Source organism: Pelecanus crispus, chromosome 3 (assembly GCF_030463565.1).
Source record: "Pelecanus crispus isolate bPelCri1 chromosome 3, bPelCri1.pri, whole genome shotgun sequence".
Classification (NCBI taxonomy): domain Eukaryota; kingdom Metazoa; phylum Chordata; class Aves; order Pelecaniformes; family Pelecanidae; genus Pelecanus; species Pelecanus crispus.
In genome coordinates this window covers 80,322,576-80,348,171 of record NC_134645.1, presented here as the reverse complement: position 1 = coordinate 80,348,171, position 25,596 = coordinate 80,322,576, and the positions used below count along the sequence as shown (strand labels likewise).

At 36.2% G+C, this 25,596-nt stretch overlaps 1 protein-coding gene across 1 annotated transcript in view; it reads right to left on the bottom strand.

The window, feature by feature from the left end:
* The window catches only part of AK9 (adenylate kinase 9), a 72,297-nt gene that overhangs the window by 9,043 nt on the left and 37,658 nt on the right, over positions 1 to 25,596 (bottom strand). The window contains exons 18-28 of the mRNA XM_075707721.1: positions 20,806 to 21,012; positions 19,713 to 19,837; positions 18,515 to 18,727; positions 17,657 to 17,923; positions 13,296 to 13,414; positions 11,420 to 11,639; positions 9,135 to 9,197; positions 8,125 to 8,334; positions 5,765 to 5,983; positions 2,229 to 2,442; positions 1,077 to 1,278 (exon numbers count right to left, since the gene is read on the bottom strand). Coding sequence (XP_075563836.1) covers positions 1,077 to 1,278; positions 2,229 to 2,442; positions 5,765 to 5,983; positions 8,125 to 8,334; positions 9,135 to 9,197; positions 11,420 to 11,639; positions 13,296 to 13,414; positions 17,657 to 17,923; positions 18,515 to 18,727; positions 19,713 to 19,837; positions 20,806 to 21,012 — 2,059 coding nt within the window. The remainder of the gene's footprint in view (positions 1 to 1,076; positions 1,279 to 2,228; positions 2,443 to 5,764; positions 5,984 to 8,124; positions 8,335 to 9,134; positions 9,198 to 11,419; positions 11,640 to 13,295; positions 13,415 to 17,656; positions 17,924 to 18,514; positions 18,728 to 19,712; positions 19,838 to 20,805; positions 21,013 to 25,596) is intronic.

The window sequence follows — 25,596 nt, the reverse complement described above, 5'->3', positions numbered from 1 at the left end:
CTCAAAAGAGACAAAAGTCTATACCCATGCCATGAAGTTATCGCTGCCCTGACTTGATAGACACAGTCTTCACTCCTAAGAATTTACAGTCAAACTGAAAAAAAAATTGAGTAGATAGAATAAGAAATAGTAAAGACTAAAGGAAATACACAAAGGGCAAAAGGTATAGGAATGGAAGTGGATGGCTCTGACTTACAAAAAATGGTGAACTTTAAAATTCTGACACATCAGTCATTCAGAAACATAATTTTAACTATGGGAGACCTCCATATGGATTGGGAGGAGTAGTTTTCAAAGTGAAAAGTAAAACGATTTACAGTACTTGAAGAGTTTTTTTAGTCATACTGAAGAAGAAATGCTTTTCATGTATGAGGCAATACGGGGCAAAATGTACTGAAACAATATTCTGGTATTTAACATGAAAGAATAGTTGAAAGAATTCTGATCTTAAGCTCAAATAATTTTCAGAGATTATTCCAGAATTGCCTTTCCCTGTAACAATTCTCCTTTTTGGGGAGAGGAGTTGAATGTCATGAAATCATGATCATGAAGCTTTTTAAGTCTGCCCAGTATGGAAGGTGTTTCAGTGGTGGAGAAAGAGCCTAGGAAATCAGGATCCACATATGAATGAGGTGGAAAGACTCACTGGTTTCAGTTCCTCCTTAATAACTTCAGTTGTTAACAAAAACAGAAAAAATCTTGAGTAGTCTGCATGACCAAGGAGGATCAGATGTGTCCAAGTTGGTGCTAGAGTTGGTGTAAGAGAGATAAAATGGTAGTTCTCAAAGGATAATAGAAAATACTGGCTTTATTGACTGAAAAAAGGGTAACTTTCATAAAGCATATTACTTGGATTTACTGGAATATACTTAACGTGAAAATTGCAGAAAATTATGCTTCAGTCTGGTTTCCCAGAGTGATGTGAAGAACCTCATTTTGTACGGATTATTTTCTTAATGCATAAACCACTGATGTGTTTTAGTGAAATTGTTTTACAGTGATAACATGGGACTCACTGCCTATAAAGGGACTGGCGTGTCTTGAAAAAACCCCCGAAACCCAAACAAGACTCTTACCCGGTGGTATTACACACGTGATTCATCAGAGCCACATCTAGAGCCTGGATGGCCAGTTCATCAGGTACGGTCAGTCCTTTGTGAAGATGCCACTTTAACAGAAGTGCCAACTCACTCTCTGGATGATTGTTTAACACTAGCCGTATGGCATCTCCCATACTCAGGCGCAGTAGCCCATATACGCTTGCAAATTTCTTGGCAACTGCAAAACAGTTTGATTTCAACACACAACTTTTACGTAAGCATCTTCACAACCTAGCAGTCTGTTAAAGTATGCCCTTAGCCTTATAAGCTAACTGCTCAGCTCATTCCCTGGGTCATTTCCAATGCATAATCTTGGTAAGTGCGTACCTAACCCTGCTTAGGCCCCTAAAGGGCCCAAACCTTTGCATATGTGCAGAGTGTGCCCAAGGCACTAACAGCGTTCAACTCGGCACAAACCTCAGCAGCAATAGTCAATATTATTGTGAAATATCTTAGAAAATATACTTGCACTGCTGCCCCTTTTACAGAACAGCCTGGCAGTTAAATCCAGGGAATGGGAAATATGGTTAAAATTTCCTCCTTGATATGAGATAATTTGAACCCATCTCTTCTTTTTCTAACACCCCGTTCTAATCATTATGCTATAATGTAAGCTGAATTTTCTCCTCCTCCAGTTAAAGGCAGAGACAGGTGGATTGAAAGAGTCACGGAGGAAGAAGAAGAGGGGAGAAAGACAGAAATCTTGGGGGTTTTTAACCTAGAAGTTTGGAAACAGGCTGGGGAATGTGGAGTTTTGGGTTCTGATCCTTGATCCTAGGAATATTTCTTCATTTTGCATTAGATCATATTGATGGAAAGAAATAAGAAACAATTAGAAAATAATCAGAAATAATACAAGGGGTATAAATAGTGTAAGTCCAGATTTTCTAAGTGCCAGTCCACATCATTAACTTCTTAAGAAGCTGGGTTAAAATTCAGGTGGGCAATGCATATGTATCTGACTGTCAAATGAGACACTAGAGAATGTAAATAAAAGATCCTATGCCCAGCAAGAAAAGCAGGAAGACCAACAATATTAATGGTTTATGATTTTTTAATAGCAGTAATGACAGATGCAGCTTCAGTCATTAGATAAGGTTTTGCTTTATAGATAATACTGGCTCCTACCTGTAGTCTTTCCAGATTTTGGAGGTCCCACAATTGCAATCTTAACTGGCACAGCTGGTTTAGGTTTTGGCTGACGAATATATTTGATGGGATTTTTCATAAATGTTTCTTTATTTTCTTTACTTGAAAAGAAATAAATATATTGTCGATGGATTACAGGAAAGACTGGGTTTTCATGGCTTTGTTGTGGCTTGATTACATCTCCTTCACTTAGCTGTAGCATATACAAAATGGGAAGCAGTTAATTAGGTTTGACAAAGCCTCCTCTCCCTCCGTTCTACGGAAGTGGCTTTATAGGCAGATAGAGGAATATCAACTGTATGAAGCAAACCATCAAAGCATTCTCAAATCTATACATATGGACACAGTATTTTGACCAAGTCTGAGGAACTTCCATACCTATGCAATTCGTGTACAAAAAGATGAAGTAAACATTGAAGACAGAAAGAATATTCACTATTTCCAGTAGGTGGTACCATAACACTTTCTGTCCATCAAGAGAGTGTAGTCAGAGAGGTATAGCAATACTTTTTAATTTTCAAAGAATAAAGGAAAGAATTTTATTCCTTGTCCTGGTTTTGGCTGGGATAGAGTTAATTTTCTTCCTAGTAGCAGGCATAGTGCTGTGTTTTGGATTTACTAGGAGAAGAATGTTGATAACATGCTGATGTTTTAGTTGTTGCTGAGTACTGCTTATGCTAGTCAAGGACTTTTCAGCTTCCCATGCTCTGCCAGGTGCACAAGAAACTGGGAGGGGGCACAGCCAGAATAGTTGATCCAAACTGACCAAAGGGCTATTCCATACCATATGACGTCATGCTCAGTATATAACCTGGGGGGGGGTTGGCCGGGGAGCAGCAATCGCTGCTCAGGAACTGTCTAGGTATCGGTCGGCGGGTGGTGAGCAATTGCATTGTGCATCACTTGCTTTGTATATTATTGTTGTTGTTATTATTATTATTATTATCCTTACTATTTTACTTTCTTTCAATTATTATACTGTTCTTCTCTCAACCCAGGAGTTTTTCTCACTCTTACTCCTCCGATTCTCTCCCCCATTCCATCAGGGTAGGGGGAGTGAGCGAGTGGCTGCGTGGTGCTTAGTTGCTGGCTGGGGCTAAACCACGACAGTCCTCTGTGAATTAAGACCACTTATCTGCCTGACAGTAGAACATACACTGAGAATATTGTATTTAGCAGAAGTCATGTACAAATGAAGAAAACAGAAAAGAATATCAACACGTTATGGTGAAGTGTAAAACCACAGCAAGGCAAGCCAAAACAGCTTTTGGTAAAATACATACACTGCTGATGAAATCTTTTCAAACACACCAGACAGCCTGCTAGAGAGTCTGTAGTGTTGATGGATCATTGAGATATAAGAGGAGCACTAATGGCAGAAATGCTAAATGAATTCCTTGCACCACTGTTCACTATGGAAGAACTTAGTCATGTCCCTGTTGCAGCCCTTCTTGGAGAACTGCCTTAAAGTGTCAATAAAAGATGTTGTAGAACAAACTGTTGACATCTGTAGAAAAAACTGCCCAGACCAGATGGCATTCACCTTACAGTTCTAAAGGGACTCAGAAGTGAAATTGTTACTGACTAATGTGTAACCTATTGCTTACGTTGGCCTTCCTTCCACAAAAAAGGAAGGTGGAGAAAGTGACCAGTTTTTGAAAAGGCCTCCAGGATGGATCCTGGCAAACATAGTCCAGTAAATCTGACCCTGTATTGAGCAAGTTGAAATATATTAAGGAAAAAAACCCCAGTAGTTACAGGCATACATATGAAATAATGGGGAAGAGCCAACTCAGCTTATTGTAGAGGGAAATCATACCTTACAAATCTATTAGTATTCTTTGAAGGAGTCAGTAAATACAGGTAAGTTGATCTGGTTGTTACAGTAAGAGATGGGACTGTTCTACTGCTTGGCATTACCTTGTCAGACCCTTCTCTGATTCTTAGGTTCCTATTCCTGCATCAAGTCATTTCAGGGTGCTTGCCCTCAATTTATAAGATACCAGGAGTCTGTTCTGCTGTATATCTACTCCCATTCCTCCCTCACCTCATCATTTTTATTCTCTGCTTATCATCTAATCAGTTGCATAACTACTTCCCTCCCCCCCAAATTTAATCTAAAAGTAATTGGCATATACTCTATCTGCCTTTCTACAAAAAACCTCCAGTCCATAATCAATGTCATCATTTCTATTATATCCTAAAATACCCTCAAAATGATCCTCTCTCCCTTTCGTTATTGTCAGCACGTATGTTTCCACTGTCAGCACGCCACTCTGATTTTATCTAATAGCTTTCTATGACTTCTTTCTTCTAACTGAATTTACTTTTTGGTTGGTAAAAAAACACTGTACAGCATAAATGAATGAATTGGAGAAATGGAATGACAAAAATGTAGCAAACAAAGTACATGGTGTAGTGTGTAGGGACTAACAAGAATTAAACATGTAAGCTGGGGTTCAGTAATTGGAAATGACAGAAGAGAAGAAATATCTACCTCAATTAATATGTCCCTAGATTATTAGATGCCGATTTGATGCAGCCATGAAAAAAACAATTCTGATCCTAAAACATTTTAAGTATTTTGATTATATAAAGCCATAATAAGAGCTGACCTGTATACAGCTCTGATTGCCAAGGTTAAAGAAAGATAAACGTGATCTGGAACAGGTCAAGAGCCGACATGATGACTATACAAAAGGGAATAAGTGTTACTCAATTAATTAGCCTAGTAAAATGAAGGCCAAAGTATGTTTCCTTCAGGAACTTAATGTTTTCTGTATCTTGTTCACGGGGGTTTTTTTAATCAATCCTCCTTTATATTTCTGATTTACTCACAATCCAATCTGCTTTTATTTCTAGCATTAAAACCAAAAATTTACCTACTAACATTTTACTTACTATAAAACTGTATCAGCCCACTTTTGGGGATAGACATGAGTACTTTCTGAGCTTGACTTTCCAAATCTCTAGTAAAATACTATGGAATTCAATTTGTTGCTCTTCAAAATTTGTAAATTTTGACAACAAAGAATTATTGCCAATGAATTACATATATTTAACATTTGTTGGTTTACTTTTTGCCACTGCTAGTGTTGGTGGCCACCTCTGTGGCTTCTTACAAATTCAAACCCCAAATTGTTTCAGTTTGTTTTCACTGCTTCTGGAAGGCTTTAAGACTTTCACTGTTGTCCGGTGTTTTGTGTATCAAGAATTAGGCATTTCTTTCTGATTCACTGCCACCTTTAATTGTGTTGCCAATGCTAATGTAACAGATTTTACTAAATGCCTCTCAACCTTGATTTAGCTGCAACACTGAAAGGACTAACACCTTTTATTATCAATGCCTGCTGTATTTTGTGTATATTCAGTGGTGTAGTTTTGATTCAGTGGTGTAGTTTTCATTAAATATTTCTGGTATTAGTTGCTACTGTCTAATAATATTTTTTTATGTGAAATATATTTTTAAAAATATTACTTCTTGAAAATATTCTTCAGCTATTTAAGAACATTACCTTGATAGGATCCCACTGACCAAAAGAACTTGGAAATTTATATGAGAAAACTAGCATCTTATGTGCAAGTGGCAAACTTATTGGGTAACATTTCTCAAAAATGCTTCCACGATTTTCCATTAGAGAATTCAGCTGGGTATAGATTTGGTAGAGTACGATGTGAGGCTTCCGTCCTCCATTGATCTCAATTTGTGGTATTAACAATTTTTCAAGTTCTTCCTGGTTAATGAAAACATAATGAAGTATTAGAATCATAAACACGATCAGATTTTTAATAATGACTGACAGCAAGATTTTCTGTGAACTATCAAGAATTTCTTGAGCATGTTCTAAGTCACTGTAAATCAGCAAAATTTGATTTGAGATAGGAATTGGTCTTCCTGCTCACTGAAGTTTAAATTATCCAGCATATATTAAGTATCACACTTTTTTTTAAATTAAAAAAAAAAAAAGGACAATCTTACAGTTAACTTTGAGGAATCTATTATGATAAAGCTAAAGCTTAAGAAGTATCTTTTATTAAGAAAATAATAAAATATCATTCTTTCCCTACTCCAAACAATTTAGGATGGCTTGTTTAGTTACTCTCTAAAAATATTGCTGCTCTGTGGTGACTTATTATTCCCCAGCTTATTCAACGAAAATATAAAACCAATCCATTTTCTACAGAGTTTTTCCTAGCAACCTAATACTTTTACAAGTGCTAATGTGTTTTAATGTCATAATTTAGTTTTCCATAAAAGACCAAGATTCCGCAATGTCAAAGAGGACCAACAATTAAAGAATCAAGTAAAGAAGAGTCTTGAATAATGATTCAGAAATAGTAAGTTATTTGAAGTTATTTATAAAGGCATGAATGTTCTTGGAATTAAAAAAATAATGGGAAAAATATTGAGTAAGCTGTAACTAGGGGTTATTAGTAGTATCTAGTCCCAGTATGTAATTCTATTATATGATACTACTTAAGTGTAATTCCTCAACTTACATATAATATCTATATAGATCCACAGCTTTGGATCTTTCTGCTTACTGTTGTAAACAGAACTCAATATAATAACAAATTCTAAACCACTAGTCACCTCTCTTGTCACTGACATTTATGTACCTCTTGAGAGAAACAAAAGTTGCTGTCTCTCTTAATTGCCTGTTCCTTTTCTGATGAAATTTTTCGTCAGTTTACTAATGCAATAAATGGTATGCTCCCAAATGACAGAGAGGAAAATCCTCCAAGAACTCCACTAGCTTTAACTTGAAACATGGTATTGTTCATGTAAGGAGCTAAGGCTGTTACTGGGATTTCTTGTTTATTGTCTCTCTAAATTCTTCCCAATTCTATTTTGCAAATTCAGTTTATACTCAGAAAAGAGAAATTAGCTACGTCACAAGCTTCATTCAGAACCCCTAAAATTGTTTTTGTGATTATCATTGGGATACATGATTATATGCATTGAACAGTTCAATAAAATGATGACATTTTATGGGTTGAATGTATTTTGAATGTATTTGAGTGTATAAAGTTGAATGTATTTTCAATTCACCTTCTTCCAAAATTAATGGAAAGGTGAATCTTTGAGCACAAAACATTAATCTTTTCCACACAGCTTATGCTTCCTTGTAGTGCAAAGAATGTTAGGAGTTTATTCTTGATTCATCTGACATCTAATCCATTAACTATTAAAATAAAGTGAAACTTGAATCAGTCACACTTACAGTGTTGATAAAGGTTGGATTCATTTTGCAAATCTTACATCTATGTCTTGGCTATCTACTTCTGTAAAGTTTCTCTCTGGTCAGTGGATAGAGTTTCTTCTAAATCATGATTAGTTTCCTCCTGAAGTAAGATACTTAGTATATAGTAAATAAATGGCACCAATCTACTTACTGCCTTAGATGTGGGCATTAACATTGCAGATAGATACCTAAAGTTAGATGAGGTTACCTCACCATAGGTAATTGCTGATTTCAAGAAAATTATGTTACTAAGAACTGTATAAGAAAGAGTTGTCTAATAAGAATTTTGCCTTAAAAATTATTTTGAAATACTGTTCATATAGTTATGACTCTCCAGTTTGGTTGCCTGCATCAACTGGCCTACCAGAAAGGAAGTAAGGACCCCAAGACTGGGTAGGTCTACCCAAAAGGTTCCTTTGGTTTTTTTCCCCACAATATTAGTCTTATAAATTATATACTTTTTAAAGTATATACCTTGTCACTACAGCCTTCATCTTGCTTACATATTTAGATCATGAGTACAGTAGCACAATTGTTTAAGCACTATAACTTCTAGATTTGACAAATAAAACTGAAAACTCCCATCATGAGATCATATAATTCAACAAAATAAGCAGTGGAATAGGTACCTGTACACCTTGTAAACCATCTATTTCTGAATCAAACTTTTCTGCAATTTCATTTTGTATGCGGTCAACAGCATCAGTCTCCTGTTCTTCTTCAGCCTCTTCTTCTTCTTCTTCTTCTAAAAACTCTTCCTCAAGTCTGGCTTCAACATACTCGTTTTCATTCTCATCTTCCTCCTCAGTGGCTTCATAATGCTCCTTATTTGCTAAAGCCTATAAAGGTAAAGTATTTTGTTGTTTCATATCTATGATACAGATGTTTTGAAGGAACATATGGTATTGTCTCTTTTTTAATTAGAAAAATCATTAATTCAACAAAACCTCATTTTGGGGTATGCTTTATCGTAAGCAAAAATCTAGTGAATTCTAGAATCAAATTTCAGAAGAAAATACAGAGGTATTGCATAGTGCATACAGTGAAGCATTGTACCAGTTCCAAGAGTGCTTAAAAAACTGAAGTGCTGCACTGCAGTTTTGATGAGAGGAGTATTTTTTTCATAGATGGTATTGTAGTTTGGCAGGACTTTGTCATAAACAGGCTTGTTAGCTGAAAGTGTAGTTGACAGAATTTTATGAGCAGTCAAGTAGTACATTAATGCATTTATAAATATACTTTGTAATTGAGTTTGAGCCAAAATTGTGGTACAAACCTATTCTGGATTAACCATGGATTTGACAGGGTACTTAAAACACATGCCTAATTGCAATTAATGGGGCTACTTTTATGCTTACAAATTAGATACATTAAACACATTCGTAAGTATTTTGCTGAATTGGATTACATATTGAGAATTCTTTTAAAATTGTTTTTAGTGTTTACGAGTCAATAGTTTATAAAACAATTTAAACATCGCGTCAAATGATTTTTGAAAGTAGAAGTTTCTGACAGTCTATCACATTTTTACTATTCTACTTTGCCCTGAAAACTCTGCGACTAAAAGCTCTAGAAATTTCTAAGGTATGAATGCAAACATTTCTATTTTTTTATCTTTTGTATTAGCTTGTTTTCTTACCTCCTGTTTCTTTTGGTTTTGTTCTGCTAAAAGTTCTTCCCTTCTTCTAGCAATCCTCTCATCCTGTTAGTGAATAAAAGATGTAAGACGACAATGATATTTGCTAATAAAAGCTCTCCTCTGAGAATTGGTATTAGGACCTAGAATGAATGTTTTTCTTTCTACCTTAAAACTCTGTTTCCAGTTCCTTCTAATGTTAAATTAATTAATTAATTAATAAAGCCTGAAATTTTGCAGACCAGATATACCTCTCTACTAGGTGAACATATAAGTAAATTTTAGTAAAACTAATTCAGCAACTTCTGAGATTGAGATGGGGCGGGGGGAGACACTGATTCTGATCACACTGAAAATATTACAATATTTTTATTGGTAAATGACAGAGTTTCTAAACTTACAGGTCATTTCTGCCATTTGGCAAAGGGGTGACTGAACATAGTATTAAATGTGTGCTGTTCCCTATGCCTGTTTAGGACTGCCCAATTTTGTCCAAGTTATAAGCATTTGAAATATAGTCCCCCATACATACTCAGTCATACATGTCAAATACCTGAGGCTAAATCCTAACTCAGAAGTAATATGCAGAAGCATTCTGCTTAAGGCCAGTGGGGTTCATGGGGATTCAACCTGTAACTGCTGTTCCTGCACACTGTAATGCTGTCACCTGAACTGAGATCAGAGAAGCTGAGTATGTCAACACAAAGGCAATAGTGCAATTTTAGAAATCCATGTTAACTCCAAGCGAAGTGGCCTGGATACCAGAGCATGCTAAGCAGAGCAGCAAGAAACTCTGCACAGACTAATTTTCTCGACTTCTGTGACTAAACTCCAGTGGTCCTGAACAACACTGCACTGCAGGTGTACTCATTGCTTAGTGTCCTGTTGCCAGCTTCTTTCAGTGGAGAAGGAAACTAGGGTAGCATTCAACTGGTCTGTGTGCTTTTCCCAGACTCCCTGTCTGTCCTCCAGCTTTAGTAACAAAAGAAGGGTTAACAGTACACTCAGCAATGCTGCATTCTCACAGCACTGACTTGCTCACCAACTGGATGCTGTGGAAAAATACTCAATGTGTAACTAAAAACTGTTGCAATACACATGAGCAAAAATATCAAATTACTGTTACTCAGGAAATCCTGATTCTGATCCTTCCTTACTTCTTAATGCCTCTATCAATTTGTATCACTGTTTTGTGTATGTGTTTTAAATAGGAACCTGTTATTTTCCTTTGTCATCAGGAGCTATATTGATGCCTATACTGTTCGTTAGAAGTTTGGACCTTAGGATCTGTAGCACAGGTATTTGCCACTTGAATTATCAGAGTAACTGCTTGCAGGCTGAGCTTACTATAGCAGTGTAGGCTGGTCACTAGAATGCACCTTTTCCAGCAAGATTTGCAACTTGCATCAGGAAAGACTAAACTGAAAAAATATTTTAACTCACCTAGATTATATGCATTCTCAGAGCCAACCTCTGGCACAAGCAGGTCAGAAAACTTACTGGTATTGTGTGAGCCTTGTCCTGAATTCTGTTGTACTAACTTCCTTGTGCCAGCGGCTCTTTAGTAACATGCTCAGACCTTTTCTGATAGTACACCTGAAGTACTTTATCTCACTTCTATAGAAAGTTAGGAACCTTGATATATTGCATGTGCTGATTCTAAATGTCTCCATAGAGGTTTCAGGTTACTTCAAGTAATTTGTAACCTGTTCAGGAGTAGGCACAGCTTTGTTCGAATGGGAGACTGTGCAGCTGCAACAGCACTGAGAATGTGGCTTAGTGCTATTACATTTCTGTGCAGAGTATTGTAGTTGGAAATGCAGACACATAACACCATACAGTACCTATGAAGTCAGCCTATGGGAGATGCAGATCAACTCAACAGCACATGCTCAGGGAATCTGGGATGCAAGAACTGTACGGTGCGAGCTGTGTAATTGATTTTTTATGGCCATATTCACTCTCTCCATCCAGTTGCCTTTTGTCCAGGGCTTTCCAGATGTCTGGCATTCTGACAGAATGCCAATTGTCTCACAGCACAGCTACTTTTCCTGGGCTGCGAGACATCTAAAGTCCTACATGAATTGATTGCACAGAGGAGGAAAGGAACCCTAAATTCTTTTTGGTTCCTATGGTAAATCTAGGAATGCTGTGAATGTGTGGGGCTGTGTCTCCTGACTCCCATATCTATTTCTCTGTGTGCTCTTCACTGCTTTGGGAGTTTTAGAATCTGTGTTCAGACCTGTGGTGCTGAAATTACAAAAAAGGAGACAGAACTGAAAACTTACCCTTATTTTTGCTTTCAGGTCTTTCAGCTTCTTTTTATTTTCCATTTTTTTATACTGCCTTTCTTTCCATTTTTTCAGACGTGGAGGAAAAAGACGGTCAAGAATGTCACTTTCTTCTACTTGAATATAAACTGCAACATCAGGACAGAGTCCTCGTTCTGACAAATACTGAGCTTCATCTAAAGTACGAGGGAAACCATCTAGTATAAATCCTGTGGACCTGATTGGAAAATAAGGTATTTATCGTTACACAATGTAGTTTAAAGTTCAACACAGTGAAAATGCAATTAATTTGGAAAAAAAAATTGAACTCCCTTACTAAATGTGTATGTTAAGAGTAAACTTAAAAAAATACTTTCAGGTATTATCTTTTGACAATGTAAAACTGATACTTCACTATGTATTTTAATTGGTGTACTAACAAATGTATTTATTTAAAAAAAACTTTAAAAAGCCAAAATAAATTGTGTCCTCAGTATTGCTTGTGTAACTCTAAAATCAGTACTTCTTAGGCACTGCTCTCAAAAAAATAGAAAGTGCCCCATTTGGTAACATCTGCCACAAGCTTGTCACTTGAAAATTTATTTTTCAGAAATGCCTGACAATTTCTTCTCTAGTGTAGGATGAGAATTTTGCCACTCAGCATGACCCACATCTCCCTTCCAGATATTAAAGACAGATCAGATATGTCTGGAAAGCTCTGTGGCTTGTTGGAGCTCTTACAATCTCAAATTAGATGAGTAGTTCTGTAAAGGTGACTGTTGTGTTAATAGGAAGTTAATATTTCTCTTTATTACTTTAGACCTTGATAGGATACACTGTAAAACTGCAGAAAAAGAAGCTACAAGGGGTGGGAGTGGAAGGAAGAACAGGTGGTCCTGGATGCTCTGGGAAAGAGCTGGGGGGAGGATATTGATCATGATATGTATCATGATAAAGGTTCTCTTCTGCTATACAGTCCCTGATGAAACTGAATTTATATAATAAATATAATATAATATCACAACATTATGTCTAATGCTGGGTAATTTTTTGTCTTTGTGCATTCTTTTTTCCTAAAACTGATCTCCCTATTTTTAAACCATTAAGAGAACGTTGTCCCCTATCTGTGGGCTGACAGGACAAAAGTTTATTTCAGGATCTTGTTTGTTCTTTTTAAGGAATTTCTTATACTGTTAGGAATTGAAACCTAATGATCAAGCTGCCAGCAGCTATGATCTGGATGGAAATGGACAGAAGAGATTGGACATGGAAAAAGGGATTTTCCCTGCTGAAATTACATCCTGAAAAGCCAATCTGCTTTCTAGGAGTCGATGATCTTATTTATTTATGCAATGATAATCCACAGGTATCACAGTGTTATAGATGTACTTTCTGATATAAAAAGAAGTCTGTTGTGGATACATCACTGGAGTACAGATTGTGATGAATGCACAAGATAACCTGATTCTGTGTTATTCTGGAGACCATTGATACTTTGTCTTTGCTTTCCACACAATATTTACAATATATGGAAAGCAAGAGTTGCAGCTGGGTTCTAGCTCTCCATGTTTGTTAATTACATGAAAACATAAAGGGTTTATATACATATCTATCCTGTAAGCCCACAAAAACTACCCGGCTATTCAGGAGATTTAATCCAATTTAAGTGCACTAAGTACTTTTGTCCAGTCCTGTGTAAAGCATGAGACATTATTTTACTGTCAAAATACCAATCAAAATACTGCAACAAAAACAAGACTGAGAGATAGGTCATGATTCATGAGAAGTACAAGAGCATCAAAATAATCTCTGCAATAGTTATTTGTAATTGTGGACACAATAGATGATATACTTCCTAAGATTAATTAAAGAAAGATAATCTAATTACAGTTACCGGAATGGCTCTTTCCTCCACCAGTCAAGAACAATGTTATCAAGGACTTCTGGAGGCAGTACCTCATTATCCATTAGATTTGCTTTGATTGCTGCTTCCTCATCAGTTAACTCCACTTCCTTTACATAAAGGAAATCCACAAAAAAATGAGAAAAAAAAAAAACCCAGAAAGGTCTACCTGACACATTTATTTATTTTTGACTACGTAAGGTACTGTCTTAATTTGATTTAAACCAGCAGAAACAAAGTAAACTCATTTGCCACATTTCATTGTACTACATTATACATTTGGGGATATTTTTCATGTGCTTGGGGTTGGGTAATTCGCTAGAGTTGGGGCAATTGCTGCTGTATGAGTTTTAATGAAACCTAAAACCAAGCACAATTGTTAAGTATTTAATTATACATGTGCTCAATTCAGAGAAACAGAAATGGAAATGGTCATAGTTTCTCCTAGTTGCCTACAAGAAGTTTTCCACTTATTTATACATGTTCTCATGCTGGAAGAATATCTGCTCTACATCAGAATATTTTTTTTACTTTTTAAAAGCAACTTTTATCTTTTGATGAAATCCAAAGAAAGATGTCAAAGAAAGATATGTAAGGTTACTGGGTATAGGCACATGATCAGAAATCAGAAAGATAGCATTGTTCTACAGAGCAGTAGTAGTATTAATGACTAGTCAAATGCAGAGCATTCAAATACCAAATCTAGCTGTTAAGTTCTTTTGAAAAACTGTATTTTCAGAATATGTAACACTGTGAGATTGATATGGCTGAGGATGCACTATTCATAAAATGGCTTCCTGACACAAACTGCAGTAAAAAAGAATGAAAAGAGAGTATAGATTGGTGATTCTGGGTTAGTTTACAGCAGTTGCAATATCAAAATACATGTTTTTACAAGTATACCAGATAAAAGACAACATTAGAATTCAGAAAATATCACTGTTCCTGACCTGCTGTGTTAATTTTTCATGGTAATATTCACAGAAGAAAATATTATTTTCTAATTAGTTGATTCCCACCGCCCCCCTGCCCTGAAAACAGAATGGCAAAGTTTGTAAGAGAAATGTATCTGGTATCCTTTAAAGAGTTCAATACTTCTTCTGCCATACCTTATAGAGGTCTCATTTGTAAAAAGTCATCTGTATTTGTTTAAGAAGACTAGATATACACTATGAGAAGAGTGTGTTTTTTAAATGTCAGCGGTGTCAAACATACACCTAAGTTGCATCCAAAGTCACTTGGGGAGAAGACTTAATATGCAGCTAGGTATTCTCCTGTCCCTCTCAGCAAATGGATTTAAATTGTCCCCTGAGGTTCTTTTGTGAATTAATTACAAAGTTCTGCTGTCCTTTCCTCATGTGGTAGTCATATTAACCCAAATTGCTCAAGAATTTGTTAGCATAACCTGTCAGAAAATAAAGGAATAACCCTTTTTGACAAAAGGATCCAAAGTGATTCAGGAACCCTCAAAATTCATGATAGTAGGGAGCTGCTTGTTGCAAGGACATGTCTGAATAAGAATTCCTATGCCTGACATCTGTTTTGATAATGTAGCCAAAAGAACTTGAGAATATGCTGGAAGCCACAGGTCTAATGTAGTGTGTGCAAGTAATATTTTCTCCAGTGCCTGACACAGAGTATATATTCAAAGATGTTAGTATGGCATAACAGATACCTAAGGCGGCGAAAGTGGTAGCCAGATCTGTAACACAGAGGCACCTTGAAAGAAATGTGTGAAATGGGAGAAAACAGTAAAACCCGTATAAAAATGTAGCACTGACATCACCACTGCAGATGAACTGCTGAAATGGCATTTGTATCTGATAAAAGAAAAGATACACGAGATGTATATTCTGGGTACAGAAAAGAGAACACCCCGCATAGCAGTGGTTCAAAGGACAAGGGTGCTCCCCAGACCTGTCAGTGCTGTGAAGGCTTTGGTTGACGCATGCTGAAACAACCAGGATGATAATCTTTTTGCGAAACTTCTCAGACTGCATGGTATGTTTTATTTGCCTTTAGTATTTTTGCTTTGAATTTTATAGCTGACCTTTACCTTAAGCTTTGGTAGATATGCTTCTAGTGTCTTGTGCGAAAGTGAAAGAGAATGATACAAATGAAATTAAATTAAATTATTTCAGAGAGGTAGTGGGTCAGTGAAAAACAGGGTAGTCGGACAGTCTGGTGGTAGTCATACTCAAAGAAATGCTTAGGAAGTCCACAATCTTGGAAATAATCCTCTAGAGTTCTGTGCATGGACCAATGAATGTGTTTCTAAACTGAACTGCAATTGCATCAGCTGTGGTTTGGTCATGCCTTCAGATAAAGTACTTTACAAGTAGTGCGAGAAAAAAATACTAATGTAGAAGAATATTGTTTACCAGCAGATGAAAAGATGATGAGATAAAAATACTAACAGAAGTGCCTTAGTGTAAGACATGTATTGAGGCCAAAAAAATAAAGCTGAGAGAGCAAGCCATAACCATCAGTGCCAGGAACACTTGCCATATTTTTGGCTGTGATGACCAAGTTGTAAACTGACTTGCCAAAAGAACCTCCTTTCCGATTTAACTGATGAAAATCGGAATTTTTGTTCTGACATCTATGATTTTGATCTGTACTCCATCTGTGTTGAAGCATTTTCTTCCAGTGTTACCTGCTTTTGTATTATTTCATCAGGAGCACTACCTTCCAGTTATCAGGGACCTCCCCCACTTTTCAAGGCAATAGAGAGTGGCCTTGAATGCACCTTTGGCAGTTTCCTCAGCACCTGTGAATGCACCTCATTGGCTTGTATATGTCTAGATTACATAAATGATCACAAAATTGATCCTATTCTGCTGTGACTAGTACCACGCTTTACCCGTGCTTTCCTATTAGGCACAGAGACCTAGAAGGCCACAGACTAAGACGGTACTTGTAAAGTACAGTAAAGAAGGCATTGAGCATCTCAGCCTTTTCAGTGTCTTTCATCAAAAGGTCACCTGCCCTGCTCAGTGGCAGACTCACATTTTCTAGGTCTTCCTTTTGCTACTGTTGTTCCTGTAGAAATTCTTCCTGCTACCCTTTAGATCCCTCACTAGGTTCAACTTCCATTGAGTGCTCATCTTCCTAATACTGTGCCTGGATGTTGTTTCTGTATGCCTCCTCTGTAGCCTGCTCCCCCTCCTGCATGCTTCCTTAGATCCTATAGAAGGAAGTCTTTGAAGGTCTTTAATGACTAGTAACTTGAAGGAACATAGCAGGTATCAGGAGCACAAAAAAGAAATGGCTCTTAGAATGTGATGCAGAAACTTACTTCTTCCTGCAAGTTGGATAAACCCTTATTTATATTGCCTAGGAGGCAGATTTTCAATGTCTTTGTACTATTCTTTTTTTGAAAGATTTATATGCTCTGCAGCTGTGTGTTGAGACTTCTCCACACAATAAAGGCTTCTATCATATCCACTGCTGTCTAAAGAAGAATTAATTTGCGTTGAAACCTTGTCTTTCCCTTGTTTTTCCCAATATATCACTGTCTAATAAAAGAAATCACTCTCTCCTGATAAACATTTATGTAAATGTTTATCATTCACAGAAATTACACACTGTAAGAGATGGGTGTTAGAATGTGTATTTGTAACAATTTTCAACTAGTATTCAATGTGATTAAGAAAAAGAACTAATTTTCTGAAAACTATCATTCATGAATTATTTTACCAGTATCATGAATATGCAGCTATTTTAAACATTTTTGTAACTACAAGGCATATTTTATGCTACCTAAGAGGTTTTTCTGGTTTGCAACTCTGTTGCCAATAGGCAAAGACAACACTACAATCCGGATTACAAAAGCTCCTGTATTAAATAAATACTAGCTTACCCTGTTATGAACACTGAAATATTTCTGATTTTTTGACAAGGTATGATCACACTGAAGGGCTGGTAGAGGAATTCTGTTCTTTTGCCCCAAGAGAGTGCAGAGAGCACTGCTTGTGAACATTTCTAAACCCCTGTGTAACTGGAGCACACGCACCAGACTGAACCTGCATATTATAAATACGTGAAAGAAACCATACCTTCCCGTTATTACTCTGACCTTCATTATTTTTCCTCAGTTTGTCTTACTTTGCCCCATTTAGCATCTATCTCTACTGTTTAGGAAAAAACCTGTATGTAATTCTTGGAAATGTTTTGAAGAATGTTTGTGGCATTCATAAGAAAACACTGTCAAGAACTATTGTTTCCACATTTCATCAAGTAAATAATTTAACATACGTTATTTTTATCAAGCTAAAATTTCATAGGAAATTGCTATTCTGGTCTGAAAATAGTTATTTTGTGTATGGATATAAAAAAGATCAGATTATTACCTGTTTTCTTTTTTCAATCTCAGTTTTATTCAGGGTCTGAGAGAAGTTGTCCAGTTCCTGTGATAGAATTGGCATTTTATTGTCATCTTCTTCTGGTTCTTCATCAAAATTGGGCCCAACTTTCTCTTTAGTTTTGGGTAAGATCAATTCCTGTAGATATTCTTCAAACTGAATATGGAAAATGCCTAATTTGTCTGCTATCTCTCGTGCACAAGTAGTTTTGCCTGCTCCATGAGTCCCAAGTAAGCACACCCGTAAAGGAGGAGCCTATAGGAAAGAATTGGAATATTTTATAAGAATTTGGAGTCTATAGTGCACCCCCTACTGTTTTTCACTTCCAAAATATCATTATAAAAATTGCATCAAAAATAGTCACATGGTTTTGCATTTTAATTTTTCCAGGCCTTCTACTGCTGTTCCAAACAGACTACCTGCTCTCTGGAAATACTGAAGAAATACACTATGGCAGTTGATGCCAGTAGGTAAAAATGAAACCTCGTTAGAAAATTCTGGTAAATCTTTTACCCTTCTTCCACTTACAAAAAAAGACTCAAAGATAGTAAAAAAGAAACCCCCAATATTTGTGATTTGTTAATCACGTATTATGATTACTGTAAGCCCTTATAATCTTCCTCTCTCTTCTGCTTTATTTGCATCATTAATTTGTTAATGTGTTAATTTAAATGTACACCAAAAAGTCACGAGGGAAGCAGTGTGTTTTGTTTGTTTCAAGGACTTGCCTGATACAGTTATTGTTACCTAGAAAAAATCAACAATAATAAACAATTATAAATGGGAATGGATAATAGTGATTTTAATCTGTTATTATCTGCTTTAAAAATTTTTGAAGATTCTCACTTGTATCGGTTCATTGTGAGCTACATACTCCTCGGGGTTCTTCAAAAATTTATCTCTGTACTCAGAAGTTGGAAAGTAATAAATCTTTTCTCGATATTTAGCTGCGTGTTCATAGAGTCCTGGGTAAAGGACAAAGTTCTCTTTTACACTGACTGGACAAAAGTGTTTTGTGTCTCCCATGTGCCTTTTCTTTTCCTTAGTTTTTTCTTCATCCTGAAAATAATACAAAAATTTTCAAAAACTATTTGAAATCAGTAATTCACATAGATTAAGTAGATCAAGTAGATCAGATTAAGTAATGTCAAATACATCAACTGAGCATTCAATGAGAATGTTATTCTCAAGATAGTTTGTAAGCTGAATATAAGTCTATGAAAATACACGCTTTTTAGATTCAGAGTCAAAAACCAAACTCTCCAGTCTAGTGAGACAATTATTGAGAAAAGAATGACCATTTAAAATTTGAAATGATAATATCATAGTTAGCTGTTGAAGACCAAAATTAAGCTAGAAGTATCTGTGATAAAATCTTCTCCTGCTGTGTTCTTGAAACTCACTTCCTGTTGCTTTTAAATGTATGGAAGTAGACCTCTTCAGAAAAGGCAATGAGAACTGGTATTATGAAGTCAGATTACTTATCCAATAAAATTAATTTCTAAAAAATCTATTTAATACTGGTCCAGTACAGTGTATGGGTATCTTGTACTGTTAAATTTGGGGACAGGCATCTTCCAGTATAGGATGAAAATAGAACAAAGGTGAAGCTAGACCTTTAATTTCATTAAAGTAGGTGTTTGAAAATTATCAACAGCTGAGATGAAACAGAGGATTGCACATTAGGACCCTGCACTCATGTTTACATGATGGCTCACAGAATCATTGTTAGTTGACAGAAATCAAACTTCACATTTGTTTCTTTAACAAAATCCCTCTTTGCCATCTGGCAAAAGTAGGTACATTCATTATCTCTATTAGCATGGGGTATTTATGCTTCCTGCTGGAGTAAAACTACTATCAGCCGAAACATAGGAATACAATGAAAGTGTTCTTGAAGCATATGCTGATATTTATTCTGTAAGAAGGCTGAAAGTGGATCATACAAAATCAGGTGCAAAATCCAACTTCTCTGGGGTTATATTCAAACTGAAAAGAAATGAGTTAAAATAAAAGCATAAATAGACAAAGCCAGCATGCTTACTTCTTCATCTTCATTTTCCTCTTCTTCAACAACTTCTTCTTCATCTTCCTCTTCAGCAGCCAGATCTTCTGCTTCCTCATCTAGGTCTTCAGCAGATAATTCCCAACCATGATATTTAAAAGGTTCTGAAAAGGTTATTTTTTTTAATGTTTCAATATTTTTCATTTGCCTATGGCAGAATATATTCTCTTTTGTCCATAAAAGTAAGCACATATGTGAGAGCAAATCATGCCCACTGTATATTGCATTTCTCCTACTCATAGAACAAAATGTTCTCCCCGGATGTAGTAATTAATCTATTACTTCTTCCAAAAATGGAAGTTCTACTGGTTGTTTTTTGGTTGAAGTAAATTGGTATTTTCAACGGGAACTTGTAGTACAAAAGTATTATACAAACACACGCAGATAGTGCCATTACTGTTTGCAACAGTTTTTTTCCTATTGTTTATTGGGGAAAATCATCAGTCAAATTTTATTTGATTATAAAGCCAACACAATAGATGTTTTGGTTAAGAAAACACTTGCATTGTAGTAATGATAGGAAAAATGTAGTATTAATATTATTTATCCAGTACTCAAAATTGTTAGAGATTTGAGCACCCAAGTGAAGAAAGGTAATTTGCCAAAAAAAATCAATACTATAAAAATCCAGTCTTGAAACACAATCTATGCAGGTGGGTAGATTAGATTATTACACACCCTGAAAGTCTTACTGACTTCAACAAATATTGTACATTAGTGAACCTTTGTTATCTGTCCATTTCTCAAACCAGTATCCTGACATGAACAGATAGAGTAAGTAACTGGGGAACTGTGCTGTCAGAATGTTTAGGGAGCTATTATGTACATAATTGTATAGCCATATATGTCCTTTTCAAATATATATATTCCCCACTCTTACTATGTCTTAAAGGCTGCTAGTGTGCTTTTCAGCTGACCCACAGAACACAGCATGTCCTGTTCCCACTTCATGTGAGTAATACAGACTGAGTATAACCTACCCCCCCTCTCCCCCCCAATATATTAATCATACAAGCTCTCCAAAATCCCTCTTGGTAGGTTAACTGTAAATCACATAAATGGTATTACTTACTTTCCATAACCAACACGGTCTGATTAAGCAGACTTTCTGGAGTTTGCTCAGCAATCTCTAAAACAACAACCTGAACTAGAGGTGACTGCTTGATTTCTGACTCCACTGTTTGCCAGTCATGCATGAAAATGTCAATCTTCCTTTTAATCATTTCCATTTCTGGTATATCTGGAAAATCATCCTCTGCAAACTCAGGTAGTACGATTTCTGAAAATCAGATAGTATATAGAAGGCAATGTTCCTCCAAAATGTTTTGCATTTAAAAATTATCATTATGCTTTAAGATTATTTTTATTTTCCTCAAATATAGTGGCATTTCTTTTAACGCTGCTTCCTTTCCCTGCCCCATAATTATGAATTACTATATTGCTAGTTTACAAAGAAACTTTGAAAATGCCAAATTCATTATGTTGATATAGTATGTACGGATGCTTCTCCAGGAAAATAAACAAGGTCAAATTACTTAACTGAATTTGCATATGGTTATTTAAATCAGCACACAAATAAATATAATGACTCTTTCTGCAATGAAATGTAAGGAATATATATTAATTTAAAACCTATGATTTAATGATGAACAGTTTTTGACAGGCTATCCATATGGTCATGCCTCATACAGAACATGCCAGTGTAAGAAGAAATAAAGAGTAGGAAACCTAGCGTACACTGCAAAGAAGCACCTTCATGTTCTGACCTGGTTCAGGTTCAGTTACTGAAGCTGTTGTGGAGTGTCCAGGTTGCATGTTAGGTACCTGTTCTTTTCCAAGTGGAGTATGTTCTCTTTATGTCAATAGAAATATAACGCATACTACTAGGTGGTTTTCCTCTTCGGCATCTCAATATACAAATGTTAATTAATTAAACCTTCATTTACCCAAACAAAGGCACACAGATATATAAAGATCAACATGGAAAAATTGCAGAGAAAATAGAAGATTTAGGGGAGAAAGGAAAAAGAAAGGACTAAACAAAGAAGTCCACTTCAGTGTAAATATCAAGGATATTAGGACTGAAATCCTAAATTGATAAAGGCAAAGCAGTGAGGTAGAACACTAAACCATGCAATATAAGAGCTCTTAAACAAATTACAACTGATGCCTCTAACCGTAACTAACAAATGAGGCAAGACAGGAACACAGATTATGATCCACCTTTTACAAGGGACCTGTAATGGAAATGTCTCAATTCCTGGATACCTAATGTTTAATCTTTGCAGAGATGCTGAACACACTTTTGCCAGTTATATGAAACAGAAACTGTGGGTGTTAAACAGCTTGAAATACAGATTTATTTGTTCAGAGAAATGGAATACTTCCATTTCACAACCAAGGCTGCAGCAGAATTGAAAGAGGGAATTAATTTCTTCTGATTTTCAAGCTTCATTTGTGTGATTTAACCACTAAACCAGGCCTCTTAAGAGTTATGAATGCATCTTTCCAATTGTGCATTTATAAATGTACAGAAATTAATGAAGAGGTTGTCTGTTACATATTCAGAGACAATTTGGTCATACATGTGTGATGAAAAATTAAAGTTTACAGCAGATAATGGCATAAATTATGCACTATATATGCATTAAAAATATACTGCATATCATAAAAGGATTGGTGCCAATTTCAAAGAAAAGTTATTTTTCTCCTCATTGATAATATCTTTAAAAACTCCAAACAAAATAATAATTGAAACATCTATTAGTACTTCTTCAATCTTAAAAGTTGTTTTCAAATACTAGGAATTCCTGTTTAGAATAAGTTATCTGTTGAGACATTTTGGCTCTTCCCAGTGAAATGGATCAGGATGGTAAAATTAGTATGATAATGCATTGTCTTGGAAGAAACTGGTATCACCTCTATTTATCTTACTGAGTATAGGGAGAACATGTAGGTGTTGAAGGCTGGAGGTCCTCCCAAAAAATAGAGGAGTCACTTTATGCTCGAAAGTCACTCTGTTATTCACAGGATTCTCAGGAACAGCTTCTCTTACACTATTGGCAAAGCCCCTGCAAGTAGCGGCAGCCTAGGTTTACCATGTTGTTAGAGCATGACTTTGTGTGCTGTTCCCTCTGCACTTTCTCAGGTATACACTTATAGGGATCTTAAGAACACGCATACTTTTGCAGACAAAGGTGACCTATAGAACCCAAATACCGGTGCTATGAAGCAATACAGGTGTATATATGTGTGGAGTAATTCTAAGAAGTACCAACAATGAGATGCAAAAGTGTAACCCATTTCTCTGGAGGCTAGAAGTCATCCATAGTTATACAAGGAAAAGGACTCTGGATGTAAATCCCATCTGCTAGTCAATACACTCTAGGACAAGGAGTATATAAATGATGATAATAATAGTAATACAAGTATGAATGAATAAGTAAATGGAAAAATTTTAAAAAATTATATCATGGCTTCCCTCTGTGGATACTTGGACTGAGAAACTCTCAAAAAAATCTTGCCTTTATTGAATCCATGTCTGCATACAATAGCTTGTTTAGTAAGTAAGGGAAAGAAAAGACTTTAATGTCTTAAGATACATCGTGCAGAAATTTGTAGTGTCAATTGTTTAAGACTGGACTTAAGAGAATTCGAAAACTGTCTCCTAACACTGTCTCATGAAAAGTAAACAAAAATTAGAGATTGAAAGAATGCATTAATATAAATAAGAAATTCACAGGTACTACTCATGGTAAACATGATGAAACCATACCACATGTGTTGTCATAATTGCAAAATAACAAAGGGATGACTGCTTCCACCACCATCCATTTTGCTGAAAAAGCCAGAGGGAATTAAAAACTTGATATTGACAGCAGATATTTAGTTAAAAACTTGATATTAACACATTAACACAAAAGGAGAAAGATACTCATTGGTTCCTAGGGCTGCAATTAGAATCATAGAATCGTTTAGGTTGGAAAAGACCTTTAAGATCATCAGGTCCAACCATTAATTAGTATCCATTTAGACATTGTTAGGCCCTAAAAGCCCTGAGACAAAGTTCTATCTCAGCTAGAAGAAGATACAGAGGTGCCTAGATGACACCATCACCACCTTGTCCTTACTAAATCATGAACAGTCTCTGGCAGCAGCAATGTGGTGTTGTTACTGCTATTCCCATTCCCTGCACTCATATAATTTTCAACCCTGATTTTCTTCTTACCATTTTTCTTTTGTGTTCTGTTTAATAAGTCTGATATCAGTGCCTTCAGCTAACAGACAGAAAAGCAGTTGAGAGCAATGACTTACATGGTCTGATATTACTGTAAGTTTGCTGGGACTTACAGTGTATGCTGTGTTTGTGTTTTGCCAGAAATGAAGCTGCAAGAAAGAGCCTGAACAGCGGATGGAGTGATTTTCTACTTCGCTGTAATGTTCCCCTCCTCTTTTTGTTTCTGTCTTGTTTTGAGTTTGAAAGAGCAGGAAGAGCTTTTGACACAAGCAACAACAGGATCCGTCTATTTCAATGAACTTTTACTGATTTTTTACAAAAAAGGACCATTACTACTATTTTTTGTTGTATAACTTCCTGCACATAAAAAAGACGGGTATTACTAAAAATGAAAGCCTTATGTAATGCCTTGTATGTTAAAAGCTTTGACCATTTTCTTAAAAATACAAAAGCCCAAACCATTAAAAACATAGTGTTTTACGGTTACTGCCTGGCATTAAGTAGGCCAATGCTCACTATGTGAAATTGCAGCACTGTAACATTCATTTTGAGTTTGCCCCAACCTGAAAAATCCAAACAATTTTTCTGGCTCATGACGAGTTAGATTGCCCTGTTAAATCTCCTTCTTTAAGAAAACTAGTATTTCCTCCCAGAACTGAATGTCTATCAATCTTTCCTTGTGGATTGTTGAAGAAATCCACAAATGCCACATTTAATTTTGCAAAATAGAGCCAGATCAAAAAATGCTATTACTAAGTACAATGTAGCTGGATTTCAGTGGTTGGGTACCAGTAAGATTTGGCAGGAAACAGGACTAAACATAATGGTCAGAGTAGAGACGCTGCCTAAGTTTTGTCTAACGTGCTACCAACTAAAGCATCGCCTCAAGTGTCAATAGCAGCTGGGATATGTGAGCGCCTGCAGGACAAGGAACGCATCTAACAAATTTTTCTGACTTGGATGGCTAAGTTACCTATGAAGCTACTATATTAAAGGTCAGTGCCACTACTGTCTTATAGAAGAAAGCAAGCCAGTGCCCTGCATCCAGTGAGTTAACTGCCAAAGAGCCAGAGTTTGGGACTCCCATTCTTTTGTCATTGGCCAAATTTAAAAAGATGTAGGGTTTCAAATACATGCCTCCTTTTAACATTCCTCCATGGCTTACTAAGGTTGACCCCTTGCTAGTTTTCTACTTGTGCTTATTTCTATAACCCTTAATTCCATATATAAAGCCAGGAACGTAAAAGTTAGTATGGCAGTTTTGGGCACTGCAATGTCTACATGTCCTTATGGGTCTGACTCTTAATGTGTAGTCCTCTAGAAATATACTAAATTTCTAGATAGGTGCTTTTAAGAGTTTTATTCCACTTATGAGGCCTGAAACTTTCATTCTTTCAATGCCCCCCATTTACCTCTACTAAATATATGATAAACTGAGATTTGAAATGTATCAGGCCCTCTATGGCCATTCATATGCTGGCTCAGGGACCTGAGGGCACCCCAAGGCCTGGCTGTCTCTGCCCAGGCCCCTGGAGCTCCCTCCACCTGCCCACGGCCCAGGACCCCATGTCAGCCCCCAGGGCCATCAGTCCCTGCCCCAGCAATCCCACAGCAGGGCTGGTCCCC